This window comes from Amphiura filiformis, chromosome 9 (genome assembly GCF_039555335.1).
Source record: "Amphiura filiformis chromosome 9, Afil_fr2py, whole genome shotgun sequence".
In the NCBI taxonomy this organism is placed as follows: Eukaryota; Metazoa; Echinodermata; class Ophiuroidea; order Amphilepidida; family Amphiuridae; genus Amphiura; species Amphiura filiformis.
The window spans coordinates 39,857,011-39,877,889 of record NC_092636.1 but is presented as its reverse complement, the minus strand read 5'-3'; the positions used below and the strand labels follow the sequence as shown (position 1 = coordinate 39,877,889).

Sequence of the window (20,879 nt, the reverse complement as noted above, 5' to 3'; positions counted from 1 at the left end):
ATCAATCTGTTTTATTTATCTTAACTCATTTGTTTTAATTATTTTGGGCTCAGCATGAGTGTGTTGTAACATTAGTGACGGGAGTACTGTAACCACAACTCTTTCATCATTGCCTCTTGTCATTCTTTCTTTTACACATTTTATCTCAATTTGAATATTTATTTTACATGCATGCTTCTAATATTTTCATTTTCATAATGACAGGGTTTTACATAATGAATTATGATTCCACATTGTAAACAATTTTTATAATGAAAATTTAAATTTAAAAACATTGCAAATTATGCAAAACAAAATTATTCTCTAAAGATTTGTAAATAGGCTTGTTCATAAGTCATAAAAGTGTTGCTTTCTTACAACTAAAGTGGATGTTGTCATTACAAAGGGATTTCTTTCAAAATAAACAACAACTCCACATTGAAAACAATTTCAAATATTGAAAATTGTGTTTCTCTTTTCTTTTACATTAGCATACTTTAGAAGCTCTTTCATTTCCATTCTTACTGTGGAATCGTAATGTATCGGAGAACATTTTGTAAAATCCACTTAAGAAACAAAATTGAAAACTAAATTAAATATTAAAATTTGAAATTTTTTAAATACATTGCAAAACAGAACTTGTCTAAGTCAGATTTTTATAGGCCTTTATATTGTAGTTTCTGTTCTTTTACATAGACATTTAGAAGTTTCAACTGTTTCCTTTTTTATACAATGTACTTAACTCAATTTTGGGTTTTTTTCTTAAATACTGTACAATTACAAAACTTTCTTGAATCTAAAGTGGATGTTGTTAACTATTTTTTTCCCTTAAATACAGTACACCTACAAAAACTGTCTCACATCTAAATGGTTTTACAACTCTACAATATTAGATACAATTTCAAATATTGAAACTATAGTTTACATAAGCATACATATTATCTTTCATTTTCATGAAAGATTTTTCTAGGCCCATACATTGTACATTTTGTGCTTTCACATAAAAGTTTAACTCATTTGTTTTAATTATTTTGGGCTCAGCATGAGTGTGTTGTAACATTAGTGACGGGAGTACTGTAACCACAACTCTTTCATCATTGCCTCTTGTCATTCTTTCTTTTACACATTTTATCTCAATTTGAATATTTATTTTACATGCATGCTTCTAATATTTTCATTTTCATAATGACAGGGTTTTACAAAATGCATTATGATTCCACATTGAAAACAATTTTTATAATGAAAATTTAAATTTGAAAATTTAAATTTAAAAACATTGCAAAATAAACAACAACTCCACATTGAAAACAATTTCAAATATTGAAAATTTAGTTTCTCTTTTCTTTTACATTAGCATACTTTAGAAGCTCTTTCATTTCCATTCTTACTGTGGAATCGTAATGTATCGGAGAACATTTTGTAAAATCCACTTTAGAAACAATATTGAAAACTAAGTTGAAGATTAAAATTTGAAATTTTTTAAATACATTGCAAAACAGAACTTGTCGAAGTCAGATTTTTATAGGCCTTTACATTGTAGTTTCTGTTCTTTTACATAGACATTTAGAAGTTTCAACTGTTTCCTTTTTTATACAATGTACTTAACTCAATTTTTGTGGTTTTTCTTAAATACTTTGCAATTACAAAACTTTCTCGAATCTAAAGTGGATGTTGTTAACTATTTTTTTTCTTAAATACAGTACACCTACAAAAACTTTCTCACATCTATTTATGGTTTTCTAACAGTACAACTCTACAATATTAGAAACAATTTCAAATATTGAAACTATAGTTTACATAAGCATACTTTAGTACATATTATCTTTCATTTTCATGAAAAATTTGAAAATTGAGATGGGTGATTCCATTCAAACAAGGACATTTGCCCAAAACATGAAAAATGCTCAGAACTTTGTAACTACAAGTGCTGAGGGAAAAAAATAATCAAACTTAAAATAATCAAACTTAGACAGTAGTAACATAAGGGGAGGAAACTTGGCGGTCCCCAAACAACGGATAGCTAGTCCGTATTACCAAGTACCTATTTGTAATTACACAAGCCATCCAAATTTGCCACAGGGTCGGTGCTGCTGTTAAGGCGGGATGTTGAAAGTATGCTCCGCTGCATTACACAATCAACAATCCAGGCACTGACAATTTTCTTTCGCTCGAACGCTCTATATATATGATCAAGTATGATTGAATATAGATTCCATGGTGTTTCATTTGCACTCTTGTTTTTCTATATATCATTGTATATACATTCCATGGTGTTTAATTTCCAGACTTATTCATTGTGATATCATGTACTGTAATATCTCGCTGATAAGCTGCAGCAAAACAAAATTATTTTCTATAGATTTTTATAGGCTTGTTCTTAGGTTATAAAAGTGTTCCTCTCTTAAAACTAAAGTGGATCTTATTATTATTACAAAGGGGTTTCTTTTAAAAATAAACAACTCCACATTGAAAACAATTTCAAATATTGAAAATTGAGTTTCTCTTTTCTTTTACATTAGCATACTTTAGAAGCTCTTTCATCTCCATTCTTACTGTGGAATCGTAATGTATCGGAGAACATTTTGTAAAATCCACTTTAAACAATATTGAATATTAAAATTTGAAAATTGAATTCAAATACATTGCAAAACAGAACTTGTCTAAGTTAGATTTTACAGGCCTATACATTGTAGTTTCTGTTCTTTTACATAGAAGTTTAGAAGTTTCGACTGTTTCCTTTTTTTATACTTAAATACTTGTTATTCTTAAATACAGAACTTTCTCACATCTAAAGTGGATGTTATAAACTCATACTCATTTTTTTGGTGTCCTCAGCGTCTATGCTTAAATACAGTACAATTACAAAACTTTCTCACATCTAAACGGTTTTCTAACAGTACAACTCCATAGTCCGTCAACTCAGAAGTACAAAGTAAATAGACCTCGGAAACTGGAGGTATGAAAATAATTATTTCAGCGATTTGTACTTGTCGAGTGCACCACGCTCTTGATGCGTCACATTTTTTTAACACGCAGATTTGGTTTGTACTTCTATCTTCTTCAGGCATTAGAGTGTCGAATTTGTGACCATATTAGGGTGTCTGTCGAGAAAGAAAACAAAGAAACAAGAATTGCTTACAGATATTCATATTCATTACTGTAGTAAGTTTCTTTAAGATTTATTCAAATATGTTACAACATTTTCTTGATAAAAACACTAACCTGTTTTGCACTCTTTCTGGATTGCTTTGAGGGCGGGGCACTGATGGAAGAGGATGATGGTTGCTTTGTTTTACATGTAAACTGTTTCAGAAGGAGAGCAAACAAACAAGACATTTAGCTTAGAGATGTTGATATCTGAAGTAAACCTACTAAATTACAAGATTTATGTAAGGATTTCACAAAACTATATTTATGCATTAGAGTGTCGAATTTGTGACCATATTAGGGTGTCTGTCGAGAAAGAAAACAAAGAAACAAGACATGCTTACAGATATTCATGTTCATTACTGTAGTAAGTTTCTTTAAGATTTATTCAAATATGTTACAACATTTTCTTGATAAAAACACTAACCTGTTCTGCACTCTTTCTGGATTGCTTTGAGGCGGGCACTGATGGAAGAGGATGATGGTTGCTTTCTTTTACATGTAAACTGTTTCAGAAGGAGAGCAAACAAACAAGACATTTAGCTTAGAGATGTTGATATCTGAAGTAAACCTACTAAATTACAAGATTTATGTAAGGATTTCACAAAACTATATTTATGCTCATAACCATAGGCCTACAAAATGTCAAGGTTTATGCAAAGATTTCACAACACTTTGTTGATAAAAACACTAACCTTTGTTCCACTTGATTCTCCGGTAGCAGAGGATCGGGGGAGTGTTCCAGTAGAAGAGGTTTCCTTTCGTTTAGGCTGTTCAGAAGGAGAGTAAACAAACAAGACATTTAGCTTAGAGATGTTAATGTTGATATTTGAAATAAGCCTATTTAATTACAAGATTTATGCAAAGATTTCACAAAACTATATTTATGCATTAGAGTGTCGAATTTGTGACCATATTAGGGTGTCTGTCGAGAAAGAAAACAAAGAAACAAGACATGCTTACAGATATTCATGTTCATTACTGTAGTAAGTTTCTTTAAGATTTATTCAAATATGTTACAACATTTTCTTGATAAAAACACTAACCTGTTTTGCACTCTTTCTGGATTGCTTTGAGGGCGGGGCACTGATGGAAGAGGATGATGGTTGCTTTGTTTTACATGTAAACTGTTTCAGAAGGAGAGCAAACAAACAAGACATTTAGCTTAGAGATATTGATATCTGAAGTAAACCTACTAAATTACAAGATTTATGTAAGGATTTCACAAAACTATATTTATGCATTAGAGTGTCGAATTTGTGACCATATTAGGGTGTCTGTCGAGAAAGAAAACAAAGAAACAAGACATGCTTACAGATATTCATGTTCATTACTGTAGTAAGTTTCTTTAAGATTTATTCAAATATGTTACAACATTTTCTTGATAAAAACACTAACCTGTTCTGCACTCTTTCTGGATTGCTTTGAGGGCGGGGCACTGATGGAAGAGGATGATGGTTGCTTTCTTTTACATGTAAACTGTTTCAGAAGGAGAGCAAACAAACAAGACATTTAGCTTAGAGATGTTGATATCTGAAGTAAACCTACTAAATTACAAGATTTATGTAAGGATTTCACAAAACTATATTTATGCTCATAACCATAGGCCTACAAAATGTCAAGGTTTATGCAAAGATTTCACAACACTTTGTTGATAAAAACACTAACCTTTGTTCCACTTGATTCTCCGGTTGCAGAGGATCGGGGGAGTGTTCCAGTAGAAGAGGTTTCCTTTCGTTTAGGCTGTTCAGAAGGAGAGTAAACAAACAAGACATTTAGCTTAGAGATGTTAATGTTGATATTTGAAATAAGCCTATTTAATTACAAGATTTATGCAAAGATTTCACAACACTATATTTATGCTCATAACCATAGGCCTACAAATGTCAAGGTTTATGCAAAGATTTCACAACACTTTGTTGATAAAAACACTAACCTTTGTTCCACTTGATTCTCCGGTTTCAGAGGATCGGGGGAGTGTTCCAGTAGAAGAGGTTTCCTTTCGTTTAGGCTGTTCAGAAGGAGAGTAAACAAACAAGACATTTAGCTTAGAGATGTTAATGTTGATATTTGAAATAAGCCTATTTAATTACAAGATTTATGCAAAGATTTCACAACACTATATTTATGCTCATAACCATAGGCCTACAAATGTCAAGGTTTATGCAAAGATTTCACAACACTTTGTTGATAAAAACACTAACCTTTGTTCCACTTGATTCTCGGTTTCAGAGGATCGGGGAGTGTTCAGTAGAAGAGGTTTCCTTTCGTTTAGGCTGTTCAGAAGGAGAGTAAACAAACAAGACATTTAGCTTAGAGATGTTAATGTTGATATTTGAAATAAGCCTATTTAATTACAAGATTTATGCAAAAATTTCACAACACTATATTTATGCTCATAACCATAGGCCTACAAATGTCAAGGTTTATGCAAAGATTTCACAACACTTTGTTGATAAAAACACTAACCTTTGTTCCACTTGATTCTCCAGTTGCAGAGGGATTGGCAGATCGGGGGAGTGTTGCAGTAGTGGGCTGGGTAGGATGTTGGCTGCAATGTAATAAAAGAGAAGATAATGTTATAAACCTGCTCAAAATTCTCATTTCTCAAGTTCTGCAAAAAGAAATTTATTAGCTGCTGCATGACTTTGATAACATTATACTGTAATTTGAGGCACAAAAGCTGATTAGACTACTTTTAACATTAGGCTATAGAGTAACATGTATACATATAGATTAAACTGTAATGTGAGGCACATTATAAGCTGAAGCTCAAGTACTTTGATAACATTTTACGGTAATGTGAGGCACATAAGCTGAGGCACAGCTACTTTCAGAACATTTGTTAGGGAACAAACCAAAAGATCGATGACGTCTTATAAACGTAATTAGTTTCGTTTCTCAGTCGACCCCCTCCCTCCCTGCCAGAAACGTAATAATGAAATGTTGAAAATTTTGACATCATAATAATAATGACACATTCTTCAGACCGATGTTTATGTACAAACGTAATCGAGCATTTTTACCCCTCCCCCTAAACGAAACTAGTTTCTTTTATAGGACGTCATCAATCTTTTGGTTTGTTCCCTTACACATACTAATATTGAACTTTAAATGTACCTGTTGAAGCACACCCTGTTACTATCATTGCACAAGTGTGCATTGCATGCCAAACATCCAAATCGGGTGGTAATGGGTCGCTTCTTGCCATCTTTGTTGCCAGATCTGTATCTGCATGCTCTCTTGCAGGAGACACAATTCCTGCCATAAGACCCTGGCATCCTCACTAGTTCATGACTTGGTCCATTTGCAGGATTCACAGGTCGTACCAGGAAATCTTGTCTCTTGGTTTGCTTCTTGTATTTCTCCGTTTGGTAGTTGTATCCATCTATTAGCTGCTCTGCTACAGACATTACGAAGTGGCCATGATTTGGGCCCTTGACCCTTTTACTGCCTGGCGGAGCTGGATGTTCTTTTGCCCATTGGTGTTTATAACAGATCCAGGCATTGGTCATGGATATGTCAATGAGGAAAAAAAGAAGTTTTTTCCACCACATATTTGCCTTTCTGTTGCATGAGAAGTAGGCCCGGAGTTGATCTGACAGATCAACCCCGCCCATGTACTTGTTGTGTCGATTACCTGCTTGGTGCAGGAATCATGTGTTTATCTCTTTTGCCAGGCCATCAATGGAAAAACTTCTTTGGACTCTGTCTTCGTCTTTATTCCGGTATGCATTGTGGCCAGTTGATAGCATTGACATTATCTTGCTATCTTTCCATAGGACGTACGTACAATCGCCCTTCTGCCTCGAGTAGAATGTTCCTCTTCTGGTTTTGTTCATATCTTTAATGGTCTTCGATCTTGGATTTTTGTTCGGGTTTGGCGACAGGCTGGCAGGCAAGTCCTTCCCATTCATCTTAACGGCACCTGTGAGGTACGTTCTTTTTTTCAACAAAGATTTGGCGAGTTCCATAGACGTGTAGGCCTTGTCGGTGTAAATATGGCTGTATGTGTTAAGGCATGGTGTCGCAACAGTTTCAGCAATTTCTGCCATACTTTTGGGTTCTCGAGAGTATTCGTGGACGTTGAAATTCACCATGTACCCCGTTTTGGAATCACACAACGCATATATCTTAAAACCGGTTTTGATTGGTTTCAATGGCATGAACACCTTCTGCACCGTACTAAGAAAACCTTTATATCCTATCATTGCCTCATCGACGGCCATCTGACATCCGGTATTAAACTTCTCCGTACACTTCTGCTTGACCTCTTCCCATATTGGTTGTACTGGATAGCATGGGTATTTCCGCTTCCTGTTGAAAATGTGTTCTTTATCTTCAGATTCTTTAGATGGCCAATTGTCAGGGTTCTCCTTCGGCTCGCAGCAACCTAGACACTTCCCCAGTCTCTGGAAACGTGAATGTGTCATCGTCTGCGATATTAGGATGTTTTTGTATCCAGGCCTGGGACTCCAGTAGTCGGCAAGGTTGGCTGTTTTTGTCAGCCCCATGACAAGTAGACATCCTATCCATGCTGACAACTCATGGATTGTGGTTGCCGCCCTATTACACTTGCGCAGGTAAATATTGGTCCATGCCACAATCCTTGTGATGAGCGCTACGGAGAAAAACTGGTAGAAGAAATCGACCTCTTTTAGTCCCTCCATCTCAAAAGTGGGCCCCAACGGTTTTGGCCCCCTGAATCTGTGGGGCTTCACCTCATGGTAGGCTCTCGACCAATTGTCATCGTCTGGTGCAGGGGGCAGGTTGTCTTCATCACTATCAATAGGTGGGTCAGGGTCATTCTCGCTCTCCGGCTCCAAGTACTTTGTAGGCCTCTTTCGTCGTCGTGTTCTTCCTCCTTCTTCAGCCTCTCTTGGCTCTTCTTCAGCCTCTCTTGGCCCTTCTTCAGCCTCTCTTAGCTCTTCTTCAGCCTCTCTTGGCCCTTCTTCAGCCTCTCTTAGCTCTTCTTCAACATCTATATTACCACCTGCTACTTGTCCATGCTCATGTTCCTCATCACTATCAATGATGCCATCAATTGCATCCTCGGATTCACCACTGTCCTCGCTATCAAAATCTTCGTCAATATCTTCGTCATCAATATATTCGTCGTCAATATCTTCGTCGTCAATATCTCCACCATTGCCGCCACTCTGAAGTTCGTTGTCTTCGACATCAATATCTTCGTCTTCCATGCCACTCTGCTCCTCGTCTCCACCACTGTAGTCACTCTGACGTTCGTCGTCTTGATCGTCAATATCTTCGTCTTCCCTGCCACTTTCTTCGTCGTCTCCACTATTGTCATCACTCTGAAGTTCGTTGTCTTCGTCGTCAATATCTTCGTCTTCCATGCCACTCTGCTCCTCATCTCCACCACTGTAGTCACTCTGACGTTCGTCACCTGGGTCTCCACCATTGCCGTCACTCTCAAGTTGGTCGTCTTTGTCGTCATTATCTTCTTCCCCACTTTCCTCCTCGTCTCCACCACTGCCGTCACTCTCAAGTTGGTCGTCTTTGTCGTCATTATCTTCGTCTTCCCCACTTTCCTCCTCGTCTCCACCACTGCCGCCACTCAGAAGTTGGTCGTCTTTGTCGTCATTATCTTCTTCCCCACTTTCCTCCTCGTCTCCACCACTGCCGTCACTCTCAAGTTGGTCGTCTTTGTCGTCATTATCTTCGTCTTCCCCACTTTCCTCCTCGTCTCCACCATTGCCGTCACTCTGGTCTTCACTGCCATCTCTTCCTGTATCTCGCTCACCACTATCTATATTGAATACTTCTTCCCTGTGTGGCTCTCCTTCCATGTTCATTGTGCTGACAAACCAGGGGTCTTGCTTAGCATACTTCTCTAGGTCACTGGTGAGGTCACTCTCTGACGCAACATATGGTTCTCTTGCTCTCATTTTCATCTTCTTCAACTTTCTTTTCCTATTTCTTGATCTCCTTTTCCCCATTTCTCTTTCCTCTTCTGCTACGGCTCTACTATGTCTATTGCTACCAACAACTTCTCTCATTAACTGATCTCCTTCAGTTGCATGCAATGATTTTTGCAGCTCCTCAAGCTCTCGGTTTGACATTTTTTCAAGAGGTATGTTTTCACCAACAAGCTGTCTGTGAAATGAGGGGAAGATCCATCTTGTTTTCTCCTTATATGCTCTTCTCCTCATGAGAAATTTAGCATGACAATAACTTACCTCATAAATAACCATGAGAAATTTGTAATCATAATACCAACATAAGCACATTATATCATATTTCATAATTTTATGCTAATTATGTTAGATACTAATTATCTATTGGTTAAAAGTTTCCCGCTTGTTCTATCACATTGTGTACCACAATGCAACATTTCCCGCTCTTTTAGTGTTTCCCGCTTTTTTTAATAGTGTTTCTACATATACAGTGTTTGTACGGATTTGATAATTTTAATTAATTAAAAGTACAATTTTATATGTCAAAATACTAATATACTCACCTAAAATAGGAATAGACCATTCCAAATGAAATAAATGAACTTCCTGGAAGGTCAGAGATAAAGATCTTCAACTTGAGTAAACTTCAATAAACACCCATGGCCTTGCCCATAAAGCCAGAGGTCATTCTGTGAATGTAAACATGGGGTTGAGAATTACATGAACATGTATAGTCATTGAAGCCCAGCTGGTATTAGGGGCTGTGCAATACTAATAATTATGACCCTGGGGGGGGTAAATGGGGGAGGGACTCAACTTTGGAAGTGACAGGGATTTGCGGACAGCAGTTCAAAAGTAGGGGTCTTTCGGTTAGGGGTGGTGCAATAATTATGTGTACCCCTGGGGGGGGCGAATTCTCAAAATGGTCTGCCAAAATCGCTTGCCCCCCCCTTTCGCCGTGCCAAAAACCCTTTGCCCCCCCCCCCTTTTGACGTGCCAAAAAATCTTTGCCCCCCCCCTCTTACACATGCCAGATTTTGGGGAACCCGAATTTAAAACCTTAAAATGTCTTAACATATAATGCGAATAGTGAGCAGAAATTTTGCATATTTGAGCGTGTTAAGTAACGTTTTCCTACACCTTTTTAGGGCGTAATATAGAAGCGGTGCCCAAAATATTTGCTTGCCCCCCTTTCGACCTGCCAAAAATCGCTTGACCCCCCCTTTCGACCTGCCCAAAAATGCTTGCCCCCCCCTTTTGGCCTGCCAAAAATCTTTGCCCCCCCTATAATAGACGACCCTATAATTCGGTGAGAAGGCTCCTAAAAAGGGGGTCTTTCTGTGAGACTGGAAAATCTTCCTAAAAAAAGGGGGTCTTTCCTTGAGACTGGGAAAAAATTTTGGTCAAAATATGAACGTCGATGCAAAATTGTCAAAAATTCATCAAAATTTGAAATGTTTTGACAAATTTGAAGAAAAATAATGAAAAAATGGGGTCATTCGGTTAGAGATTATCAGAAATTTGCCCAACATTCTTGAAAAAAATGGGTCTTTTGATGACGTTTTATTTGTACAATGTAGGATATTATCCTTGAACTTTTTAGTAGTATCGTAATGAAAATGGCCTTGGAACATTGACAAATTGGCCAATAGAATTGCAGGATACCATGTGACTTGAAAATTAACATATATGGCGAGAACTCTCTGTTATTTTGTACATTTTCAAGAAACACATCACTTTCTTATTGCTAATTATGTAATATGATCATCTAAATTTGGTATATGGCGGGAAAATTATCCAATAGAATTGCAGGATACATCATGTGACTTGAAAATTTACCTATGGCGGGAACTCTCTGTTATTTTGTACATTTTCAAGAAACACATCACTTTCTTATTGCTAATTATGTAATATGATCATCTAAATTTGGCATATGGCGGGAAAATTATCCAATAGAATTGCAGGATACATCATGTGACTTGAAAATTTACCTATGGCGGGAACTCTCTGTTATTTTGTACATTTTCAAGAAACACATCACTTTCTTATTGCTAATTATGTAATATGATCATCCAAATTTGGCATATGGCGGGAAAATTATCCAATAGAATTGCAGGATACATCATGTGACTCAAAAATGTGCATATGGCGGGAAGAAAGTGCCTATATATATAATTGAATGGACAGAATCTAATCATTTCAACATGTCATCCTCAGACAGCGAGGAGATGGACATGGAAATGTATTCTCTTCCCCAGAGATTGCAGATCCCGGCAACAGTGCCTGCAGCCCATCCCAGCCATGTCTTCCGAAAAATACCGGAAAAGGGTATATATGGCCAGACTAGGGAACGGAGGTGTGGATTCTGCAAATCTCTGGGCAAATATAGAGTTTCAGTACATGGATGTGTGCCATGTAAACTATACTTATGTAGGCGACACCACAAGTCGTGGCATGAGTATTTGAGAAAGATGGAGGGTTATTTGTATTAGTTTTGTTTAGTTTCTGTTTTTGAAAAAGCTAAAAAAAATAATTAAAAAAATTAAAAAATTAAAAATCCACAAAAAAAAAAACCCCTTCAGCCTTTTGAATTTAAGAGCTTAGGATTTTAGTGTCTTTGCTCTCAAGCCACGTAGACTGACAGTAAAAATGTTTACTCTACAATTGGGAGCATTTAGATTATAATTGTCTCCCTTTAGTGGTAAACAAACATAAAATAAGAGATTTAGAATTTGAATTATTACCCAAAAAACAAACAAACAAATAAATATAAAACATAAAAATGTCCAACAGCTTATTTCATTCACATTACAGTACATAGTATTTGTATTGTAACTAGCTGCACTGTGGCTTATCAGCTAGACAATACGGTATAATAATGACACTAGTTGCGCTGTGGTTTATCAACTAGACATTAATTAAAGTATAATATATATGACCCTACAAAAAGCTCTACAATTGGGATCAGTTAAATTACAATTGTCTTCCTTTAGTGGTAAACAAACATTTTAAAATACTATTAATTTCTATACTCACTTTTTCATGGCTCCTGTTGCTACGGATTATCAATCTAGCAGTCAAGTTAGCTCAATCGATAAGGCGTTCGACTATGGTGCGAGAGGTTGCGGGTTCGAACCCTGGCGGTGCCTAGTACGCTCTCGTGGAAAAATTGAGTTGCTTGAAATTCCCTTGGACAAGGAACTCTCGTTGAAACCCGTACGAAACTCGGGGTGCTGATCCTGGTTGCGAAGGTTATTTGTGGAATGTCTAGGGTGTGCGCTCTTGAAGCAGCAAAGTCCCTGAATTGTTGTCTAATGGTTTGTGGAATGATATGGGCCGTAGTGGTCAGCGACAACCTGTAAAGTGTGCTGAGGCTTGTGGATCAACGTCTAAGCATTGTGCCTGTGCGTAGCGCACTATAAATCACTGCCCTTTTTTTTAGTTGCCCTGCACTGCGAATGTTACGAGTAGAATAAAAATCTACTTGAAATTACGGTAGAATATGTAGTTGCACTTTTGACCTTTGACCCCTAAACTTTGACCTTTGGGGTCGTAAGAATGTTATACGGTTTATTACTCCGAATTTGATCACGATTGCACCAATTTTGACATTTGACCCCTAAACTTTCCCCCATCACCGAGCAGCTCCACGCACTTGATCCTATCAACAATTACAATAGGACAAATGTGTGAGAAAATATTGCAAAAAAAGCCAAACGAAACCAAAATGGAATACACTCCTGCATACAGATCCCCCTCCATAAAGCCAGGGAAAAAATGTACAATTACATCTAGTTCCAAAGAGAAGGATATACCAGTATATTGGTGCTTATCAGCTAGACATTAAACTAGAATCTATATAAATTTAGTTCCACTGCAGCTTATCACCAAGATATTACAGTAGAATTTATTTAAATCTAATTGCGCTTAGTAGAGAAATATTATAGTAAAATACACTATCCCAGTCTGGCATAATACTTGCACAATAAATACCACAAAATACCACATTGACCACAATACAAACTTGTGGTATTTTGTGGGATTTGTCAGTTTTCCAACTCATTGGGACATCCTTGTGTAACCCTTGCACAGCAAATACCACAGAATACCACAAAATACCTCAACACCAAACTGTATTATGTGGCATTTGACAGTGTGTGCTAAAAAACACTGTGGTATTTTGTGGTTTTTTTGAGGCATTAACTCTTTAAAACTTTGAATGTTTTCTAGTGAACCTAAAAAAACCACAAAATACCACAGTGTTATTTTTGTGGTATTTTGTGGTATTATTTGGTGTGTTGATATTGAGTCTGTGGTGAATTGTGGTATTGCAAGGTGTATTAGGTAAATATACAGTCAGTGTTAGGGTTAAAGGAGCTCAAATATGACCCCTACCCTCAGATATGTGAGGAGGGGGCCGGGAGATCATCTTTTGTACCGTTACATTAATGACTTTCCCCACCCCGGGGATACATTGAGGGCATCTTATACCCACTAATGTGACGTATAGACCCAAACACACATCACATACACAAACCCATCTTAATATGTGGCTTGACCTTGACCGTGGTGATGTTTGAAAAATGGCTTCAAAATCGAAATTTTAGCCTCCATTTTCCCCCTCCCCTTAAGATGTGGGTGATAGTGGGTTTTTGTAATGAGTGAATTTTGTTTACAACTTAAGGAACAAGTATTGTAATGAAAGATCAAGCACAATTATCAATAATATTATCATCATATCCAATGTTTTTTCAAAAATGCTGATTATATTCAACTTTTTAGGAGTGTAGTATATCAAAGCAATGAATGGAGAAGTTTGGAACAGTGGTTCCCCAGCCACAATCCTAACCCTAATCATAACTTTATAATCTAACCCTTACCCTAAAATCTAACCCTAATCCTTATTGCTTGGAGTTAACTGAAGCTAACCAAATATCTTATGAAACTCTTTTCTTCTTCTTTTCATGTTTCAGCGATCTTATTTTAGGACAGTCTTAATGTATGGCTTTCATTTTGTGGTTTGGTCCCTATGTGTACGAGGTATTAAAGACACACAGTGTGGATTTAAGATTATGACTAGGGAAGCAGCACGCAGGCTATTCACAACACTTCATGTTAATAGATGGTAAACACAATTACTTCAATATTTACTATATATATCCAAATAATTTAAAATGATAAGAATTTTGTTCCAAGACTAATTACCAGGAGGATGTGAGTTCATAAGGGCAATGTCGGGGACTAAAGGTCACAGTCGATGCGAAGAGATGGGGTCCGACCGAGTCTCCTAAACAGGTTACGCTCCCTGTGAAGGGGGCGGAACCAAACTGGCTGATGTGGAGACTAAGCCAGTTTGAGTCGGTCTGATACTCGTCTATCCTCGTCTTTGACCATACGCAGATCTGGCTGGTCAGGAAGATATTTAATATCCCAAATTTATAATATGCCTACCAGTTCCATCGTATATAACCGATTTGCTAGAGAATATTTGTTACCATGTTTAATAAATTTGTATTTATCGTATAATAAAATGTGGCCAAATGTATATGTGTACATAGTTTGTGGATCACAAGAATAATATCTTCTTCGGACTTGGCTGCTAAGCATGTCGGGAAGGATATGAGGTCCGACAGATTGCCTACGTCACTGTGTGCGATCATGTGTGACAGGCAATTCCCGATATCATAATAAATTCCCTGCTAATACCATGAGAAATCAACTTCATTGGATTAACATGCATGTATTTATATTGATTTTTGTCTCGCCTGATAAGGCAGGAGACTATATAATCACTTTTCCGTATGTATGTGGGGGTGTGTGTGTGTGGGGGTGTGTGCGTGTGTGACAAATTTTATTAAAGTTTTGGTTTTCGCCTATTTTCTCGGAGACTAGAGTCATACGTTTCTCAAACTTGGTGGGTGGGTGCATCTTGACCCGAGACAAAACCGGTTTGTATTGGTTAGTGGGTCAAGGTCACTGAGGACCTCTAGAGGTCATCTGAGGTCAAATTAGTAAAAACTGTCGTATGGGCATGAAACTTGGTAGGTACAGTCAACATTTCAAGCCAACTTTTTGAAGGTCATTTCAAGGTCACCAGGGGTCATCTGAGGTCAAATTAGTAAAACTGTCGTATGGGCATGAAACTTGGTAGGTACAGTCAACATTTCAAGCCTAATTTTTAAAGGTCATTTCAAGGTCACCAGGGTCATCTGAGGTCAAATTAGTAAAACTGTCGGATGGGCATGAAACTTGGTGGGTACAGTCAACATTTAAAGCCAAATTTTGGAAGGTCATTTCGGGGTCACCAGGGGTCATCTGAGGTCAAATTAGTAAAAACTATCGGATGTGCATGAAACTTGGTGGGTACAGTCAACATTTAAAGCCCAATTTTTGGAAGGTCATTTCGAGGTCACCAGGGGTCATCTGAGGTCAAATTAGTAAAAACTGTCGATGGACATGAAACTTGGTGGGTACAGTCAACATTTAAAGCCAAATTTTTGGAAGATCATTTCGAGGCCACCAGGGGTCATCTGAGGTCAAATTAGTAAAAACTGTCGTGTGGGTATGAAACTTAGTGGATACAGTCAACATTTAAAGCCAAAGTTTTGGAAGGTCATTTCAGGGTCACCAGGGGTCAAATTAGTAAAAACTGTTGCATGGGCATGAAACTTGGTGGGCACAGTCACCATCAGCCAGATAATCGTGCCTAGCCGATAACCGCCAAATTCATTTACCTCTACCAAAAGTAATCACAAAAGCAGGCGGTTGCGAAAGCAGGCGAGACTCGTGGTTCGAGAACCGCCTTGTTATTAATATTGAGTGGCCAATATACCAACTTGGTAAAATCCTGACATCTATGATCCTTACAGTGGTGTTCCAGATTCTATAATTGCACCCAATCTGTATATATCTTGATCTTCTCCGTTGTCATTTGGGCACAATAATGTTTATCACAGAGTTGATCAAAAGTGAAACATTGTGTGAACTATTGCAAGTGGCATGCTAGGAAAAAGAAATAACTGAAATCACACAATACTTGTTGTTTCTTACAGGGCATTTGATGTAGAGCTTTTATATATAGCCCAGAAACTAAAGATTCCTATAGGAGAAGTTGCAATCAACTGGCAGGAAATAGAAGGTGAGTTTATTTACTAACAAACATGATACACATGAATACCTCAATGTTCTAATAAGGACCTTTCCACAATGAAAACATTGTATTTTTTCCAATATAATATATTGAGAATATAACATTGATACAGTTCTGAGAGTTGCAAGTCCATATGTAATATGCATCTCATTTCAGTGATGCATAATGTATAAACTTAGTTTGAAGGCCTCTGCATTTCTCTACCTTACACGTAGAAGATTTTTATATAGTAGTACAACACACATCAAGAGCACATCATTTGAACAATATGAAAAAAACATGGCAAGAAATGAAGTAGATAGAGCAATAACCACAATAGTGGAAGCAATTTTAAGTTAGATACAGAATGTGATTTTAGAGTTCTTTTGAAAGCAGTTAATGTTGGAGAAGTTCTGATGGTGACAAATTTTCAAATTGTACAAGATTTGAGGTAAGAGTCCTCTTTTCAAGAGTTTTTGATTTCCAAGGGTGTTGAATCTCCTTTTTTCTTGTCTTTTCACAGGGTCTAAAATGGTTCCAGTATTTAGTTGGATCCAGATGGGTAAAGATATTCTACTAATCCGTCTTCGCTATATCTTAAGAATCTGGAGAATACCAGCAAAGAGCAACAAACAAGACTAAAGAGAAGCTAGTTTTAATTTTTTTTTGTATATTTTATATTATACAGCAATCAAAGAATATAATCTAAACTAAAGAATATAGTAGTAAATCAATATGTGTATATTTTCAAATGAGTGAATACTCTCTAGTCATCTAGCAGTTGAAATCACACAATTTTGGGATTAAATTAATAGTGGAACTTACCACTTCTTGCACACAACCCATAAATGGGAATATTTACTTTCCTGCACATCTATAATGGCCACCATGGCATGAGCAGTTAAGGTGTATTTAAATACTGTTTATAAGGAATGAGGACTAATCCTTTGCGAGTACACCTGAGATATCCAAAATGGCTGCCATGGGCTTGTGCCATCATTGCATTTATGCGCTGGGAACAAAGATTGGGATCATTTTAATGTGCCATGAGCAAAGCTATAATCCATATATCTACCTCGAGTCAACGACACTAGCTTTGAAGTTTAGCGTGTTCTGCATTAGCTTTGCGTTACTTGGTGCGTGTACATACATTTACACGCGCGATCAACATGCCACATATGTACAGCAAGAAACCATGCCAAGCCAACACAGCAATGCTAAACTTCAAAGCTAGTGCCGGTGACTGGAGGTATAAAATACAGACTATAGTGTTATTATTGCATCATGTCACGTAGCATCTGGTACTATTAGACTTCTTTAAGCAACTGATCCGCTTGGCTGGTCACATGGTATACTAAGTATTATGGTTTACACCTATTTGCAAAGATCTTTCGCCTTGCCCAATTTGATGCAGTTTATGGCACGAACATGAAGTCGGGTTTTGATTGGCTAATTCAATCATGTCATTATCACATCAGCACCTCAATCGCCGATCAATCTGTGTAGCATCGCATGACGCAGGTGGTGAGTTTCCGTGATCGGTGGGCCAGTGCATTAGGTCTTGCAAAATAGTGAAGTTCATGGTAAACTGATTCCTCAACTAGCTGCCTAGTTTGGTGAAACAAAACAAACCTTGAAAGCCAGAGGTATCCAACACAGGAGGCTCAATTCAAGGCTCAAAACTATGTTGTATTCCTCCACCTGATGGACACCAATAAGACTATTAATAAAAAGAATGCAATTATCCTAGACAAGGAGGAGCAGTGGCACAATGAAGCCATTTGGGAGAGAGTGGAGCAACCATGGCTTGATAAGAAGGGGTACTGTGATGTCATTTATTTGATTTTCATGTATGGTACCCAGACCATTATGAACATTCTTATCCATCTTTTATGTGACCTGCTCAACAGGTCAGTTGTCTAAAGAAGTCTGATGATTATCAGATGCAACATAGCAAAATTGCAAAAAGCCAATTAAATCGTCGGGTACATTACATAGTGACAGCTGTCAAATGCAGGGTGTATTACATAGTGACGGATGTTGATCGCAAATTCATCAAAAATTGTGCATTGGGAAAACATTGAATAGGTAAAATGTATTGGGCATAGATTATAAACTTGCTATTAATGTTCAGCAATTCATGTGTCTATTAAAATTAGACCATTGAAAGATATTTTAAAACATTCAAATGTAGTAAAATCGTACATCTCACATATGTATAGATTGCCAAAGTTATACGTCACTATGTCTTGCGCAATTATTTTGAGAGCTCAACATCCGTCACTATGGATTTTACCATACAGTGTAGGTCCGTCACTATGTAATGCACTTGACGAAATATCAGTATTAGATATAATCAAAAATGGTTGTGTGTACATTATTATACATGTATATTCCCTTTCCAATTAGAATATTGAGACTAGCACAGTTCAGGGCTTTATCTTAACGTTGTATCAGCTTGTCTGTTAGCCGACATTGGACTTTCACATGTAATATCCAAAGACCCATTCAATTACACTGCAAGGAATGCAATTTTGAGCTGCATTTTTGCAATGATAAAATGTACTTGATTATCAAGTTTGGTATCGAATTAAAGCCGATCATAAATATTGTAAAATATTATACTTTTACTTTGTACTGTGCTAACTGCAACAAACTCAAATAAGCGGGTGGAATATTTTAACCGCATTTTGCGGTACATAAAATGTGGAGTGGTTTGGTTGTTCACCTTCATGCCAATTTGTAATAGCACATTTGCATGATAATTGGCAGGGGCAATAATTATGATGATTCCAGGAAAAGCATTTGCATGCAAAAAAGAAATATGTGCACAAAAGTATAACTATCATTCTGAGTAACAATATTAATTATAAAATATCACAAGACAGCACATTGTGCTATTCTGGTTAAAATAAAAAGTAAAAATATGCGGTGTGTCCTTAACATTTCTTGCACTTTATGGAACAAGTAACCTTCATTAATGGGTGATATTGGGACTGTACCTTGTACCTGGGGTTCATCTGTATTATTTTATCATCTGTGGATGTTGGATTGTGGAATGATTTACTCTGGACTACCATACATCTGGCTAATTGCCAGGATGTACGTATCTTATGACAGTATTTTAAATATTTATAAGTGCAGGATTTCACTGTTTAAGGGTTGACTTGCATGAGAAGTTGTCTCCAACCCCCTAAAGCAGGGATGGCTATCCTGCAGTGTATCTTTTATATAAGATATTAATGGGTTAGACTAGTGTAAAGACTCTAGTGAGGACTTAAGCAGCTAATAGAATAAAGCTGTATACAGTCTGTCCACACCAAATCTGTGGCATCGGGGGTCGATACTTTGCATCACACGCTTGAACGTGACACAACGCTTGCCGCTCCAAAGAAGCATTGCACTGAAATAATTATTCTCATACCTCCAGTTTCCGAGGTCTATTTGCTTTGTACTTCTATGTGGACAGACACATTTCTGTGCTAGACTAAATACATGTATTGCTACCCTCAATGATGTCCAATTCAATATTGAAGTGGACCAGTATTTATGTTTATTTTTCCAATCATGTTTGTCAATGTAAATGAATAAGCAACCATGTTATATTAAAAATGTGAATATTGTAATTTAATAGATGGTGCTGCATGTAAATGCTGAGGCCAGTCTCAAATTTTGGGCTATAATCTGTATGACATTTTCAGATTGTGAATCATCAGAATCCTGATCAGACTTTTCATAGCTGTTTTCAGACTTTTTTATCTGTGGTCACTCACACCTCTGAAAATAGATATCTATCTCGTCCTACAAGGGTTGATGAGCTTTGTTAATTGAGGTATTTTTTGTCACTATCGACCTATGTTGCACTGAATAGCAAATCAGTACAGGGAACAAATGTCTTGTGGGAGGTGTAATATATCTTCTCTAGGTCTAAAGCATCTTTATGTAGTTTTGATACTATTGATAGTATGAGATTAAATAAATCATGCTCAAGTTAAGAGGTAGTCTCAGATTTTTATACAAATTGTTATAAATAAATTGTGTCACTGTTTACTGATGGATAACTGCATATTCTCTATTGATGTCCAAATAGCAACATTTTATAATTACTTATGCAGGAGAACTTAGGCCAATGAAGGTTGATTCCTTGGTTCCCGCTTCCTGACCGCAACAACTTCTCTTTTTGCCAAACCCTTTGACAAATTTCTCTTTTAGCAATTACCAATCATGTGTAGATCGTGGTTAGCTTACTTTAACAAAATAGCATGAAAATTTCAACACTTTTCAAACATATGGTTGAAAAAAAAAAAGATTGGTGAGTGTTTGTTTAGAGAGGGTGTTTATTATAGATGATACGGTAGTTCAATTGTTACAAGGTGCTTATGAAGATATTTTATGCAGTAATCCATATTTAGGTATTACCCCATATCAGTGATGTGTGTAATAATGAAAGTATGTCAAATAATGAATAATGAAATCAGGCCCGTGCACGCGGTGGGGGGTGCAACACACCATTTGACAAAAAGGTCCAAATTTTGGGAAGAAAGTCAACTTTTCACAGAATTGCCCCCCGGAAAAAAGTCCATTCTTTCAAAATCAGCACCCCCAATGAAATCCTGCATACGGGCCTGAATGAAATAGTCACCACCTCCCTGATCTAAATGTATGGAACAGGAACCAACTTTCAGTTATCAATTTAAAAGTTTGGA

At 36.9% G+C, this 20,879-nt stretch overlaps 2 protein-coding genes across 2 annotated transcripts in view; one reads left to right on the top strand and one right to left on the bottom strand.

Moving 5' to 3' along the window:
* The window catches only part of LOC140160986 (dolichyl-phosphate beta-glucosyltransferase-like), a 29,059-nt gene extending 8,394 nt beyond the window's left edge, over positions 1 to 20,665 (top strand). Inside the window, exons 7-9 of the mRNA XM_072184347.1 lie at positions 14,018 to 14,169; positions 16,097 to 16,182; positions 16,697 to 20,665. Of these exons, the coding sequence (XP_072040448.1) occupies positions 14,018 to 14,169; positions 16,097 to 16,182; positions 16,697 to 16,815 (357 nt within the window). The 3' untranslated portion in view covers positions 16,816 to 20,665. The remainder of the gene's footprint in view (positions 1 to 14,017; positions 14,170 to 16,096; positions 16,183 to 16,696) is intronic.
* LOC140160427 (uncharacterized) lies at positions 1,930 to 13,902 on the bottom strand. Its single transcript, XM_072183661.1, has 11 exons — positions 13,894 to 13,902; positions 9,608 to 9,650; positions 5,596 to 5,677; positions 5,063 to 5,137; positions 4,795 to 4,869; positions 4,525 to 4,605; positions 4,173 to 4,253; positions 3,822 to 3,896; positions 3,554 to 3,632; positions 3,202 to 3,282; positions 1,930 to 3,080 (listed from the first exon to the last, which is right to left on the bottom strand). Exons 1-11 carry the CDS (start codon positions 13,900 to 13,902, stop codon positions 3,072 to 3,074), a joined length of 690 nt encoding a protein of 229 aa, XP_072039762.1. The 3' UTR covers positions 1,930 to 3,071.
* Positions 20,666 to 20,879: the final 214 nt, after the last annotated feature.

What these genes read in the sequence shown, in the direction of transcription:
- LOC140160427 (XM_072183661.1), bottom strand. An exon ending in CCAGAAAGAGTGCAAAACAG is followed by an intron (nt 3,897 to 4,172) that starts GTTAGTGTTTTT and finishes CCTTCTGAACAG; the next exon opens with CCTAAACGAAAGGAAACCTC. An exon ending in CCAGAAAGAGTGCAGAACAG is followed by an intron (nt 3,283 to 3,553) that starts GTTAGTGTTTTT and finishes CTTCTGAAACAG; the next exon opens with TTTACATGTAAAACAAAGCA.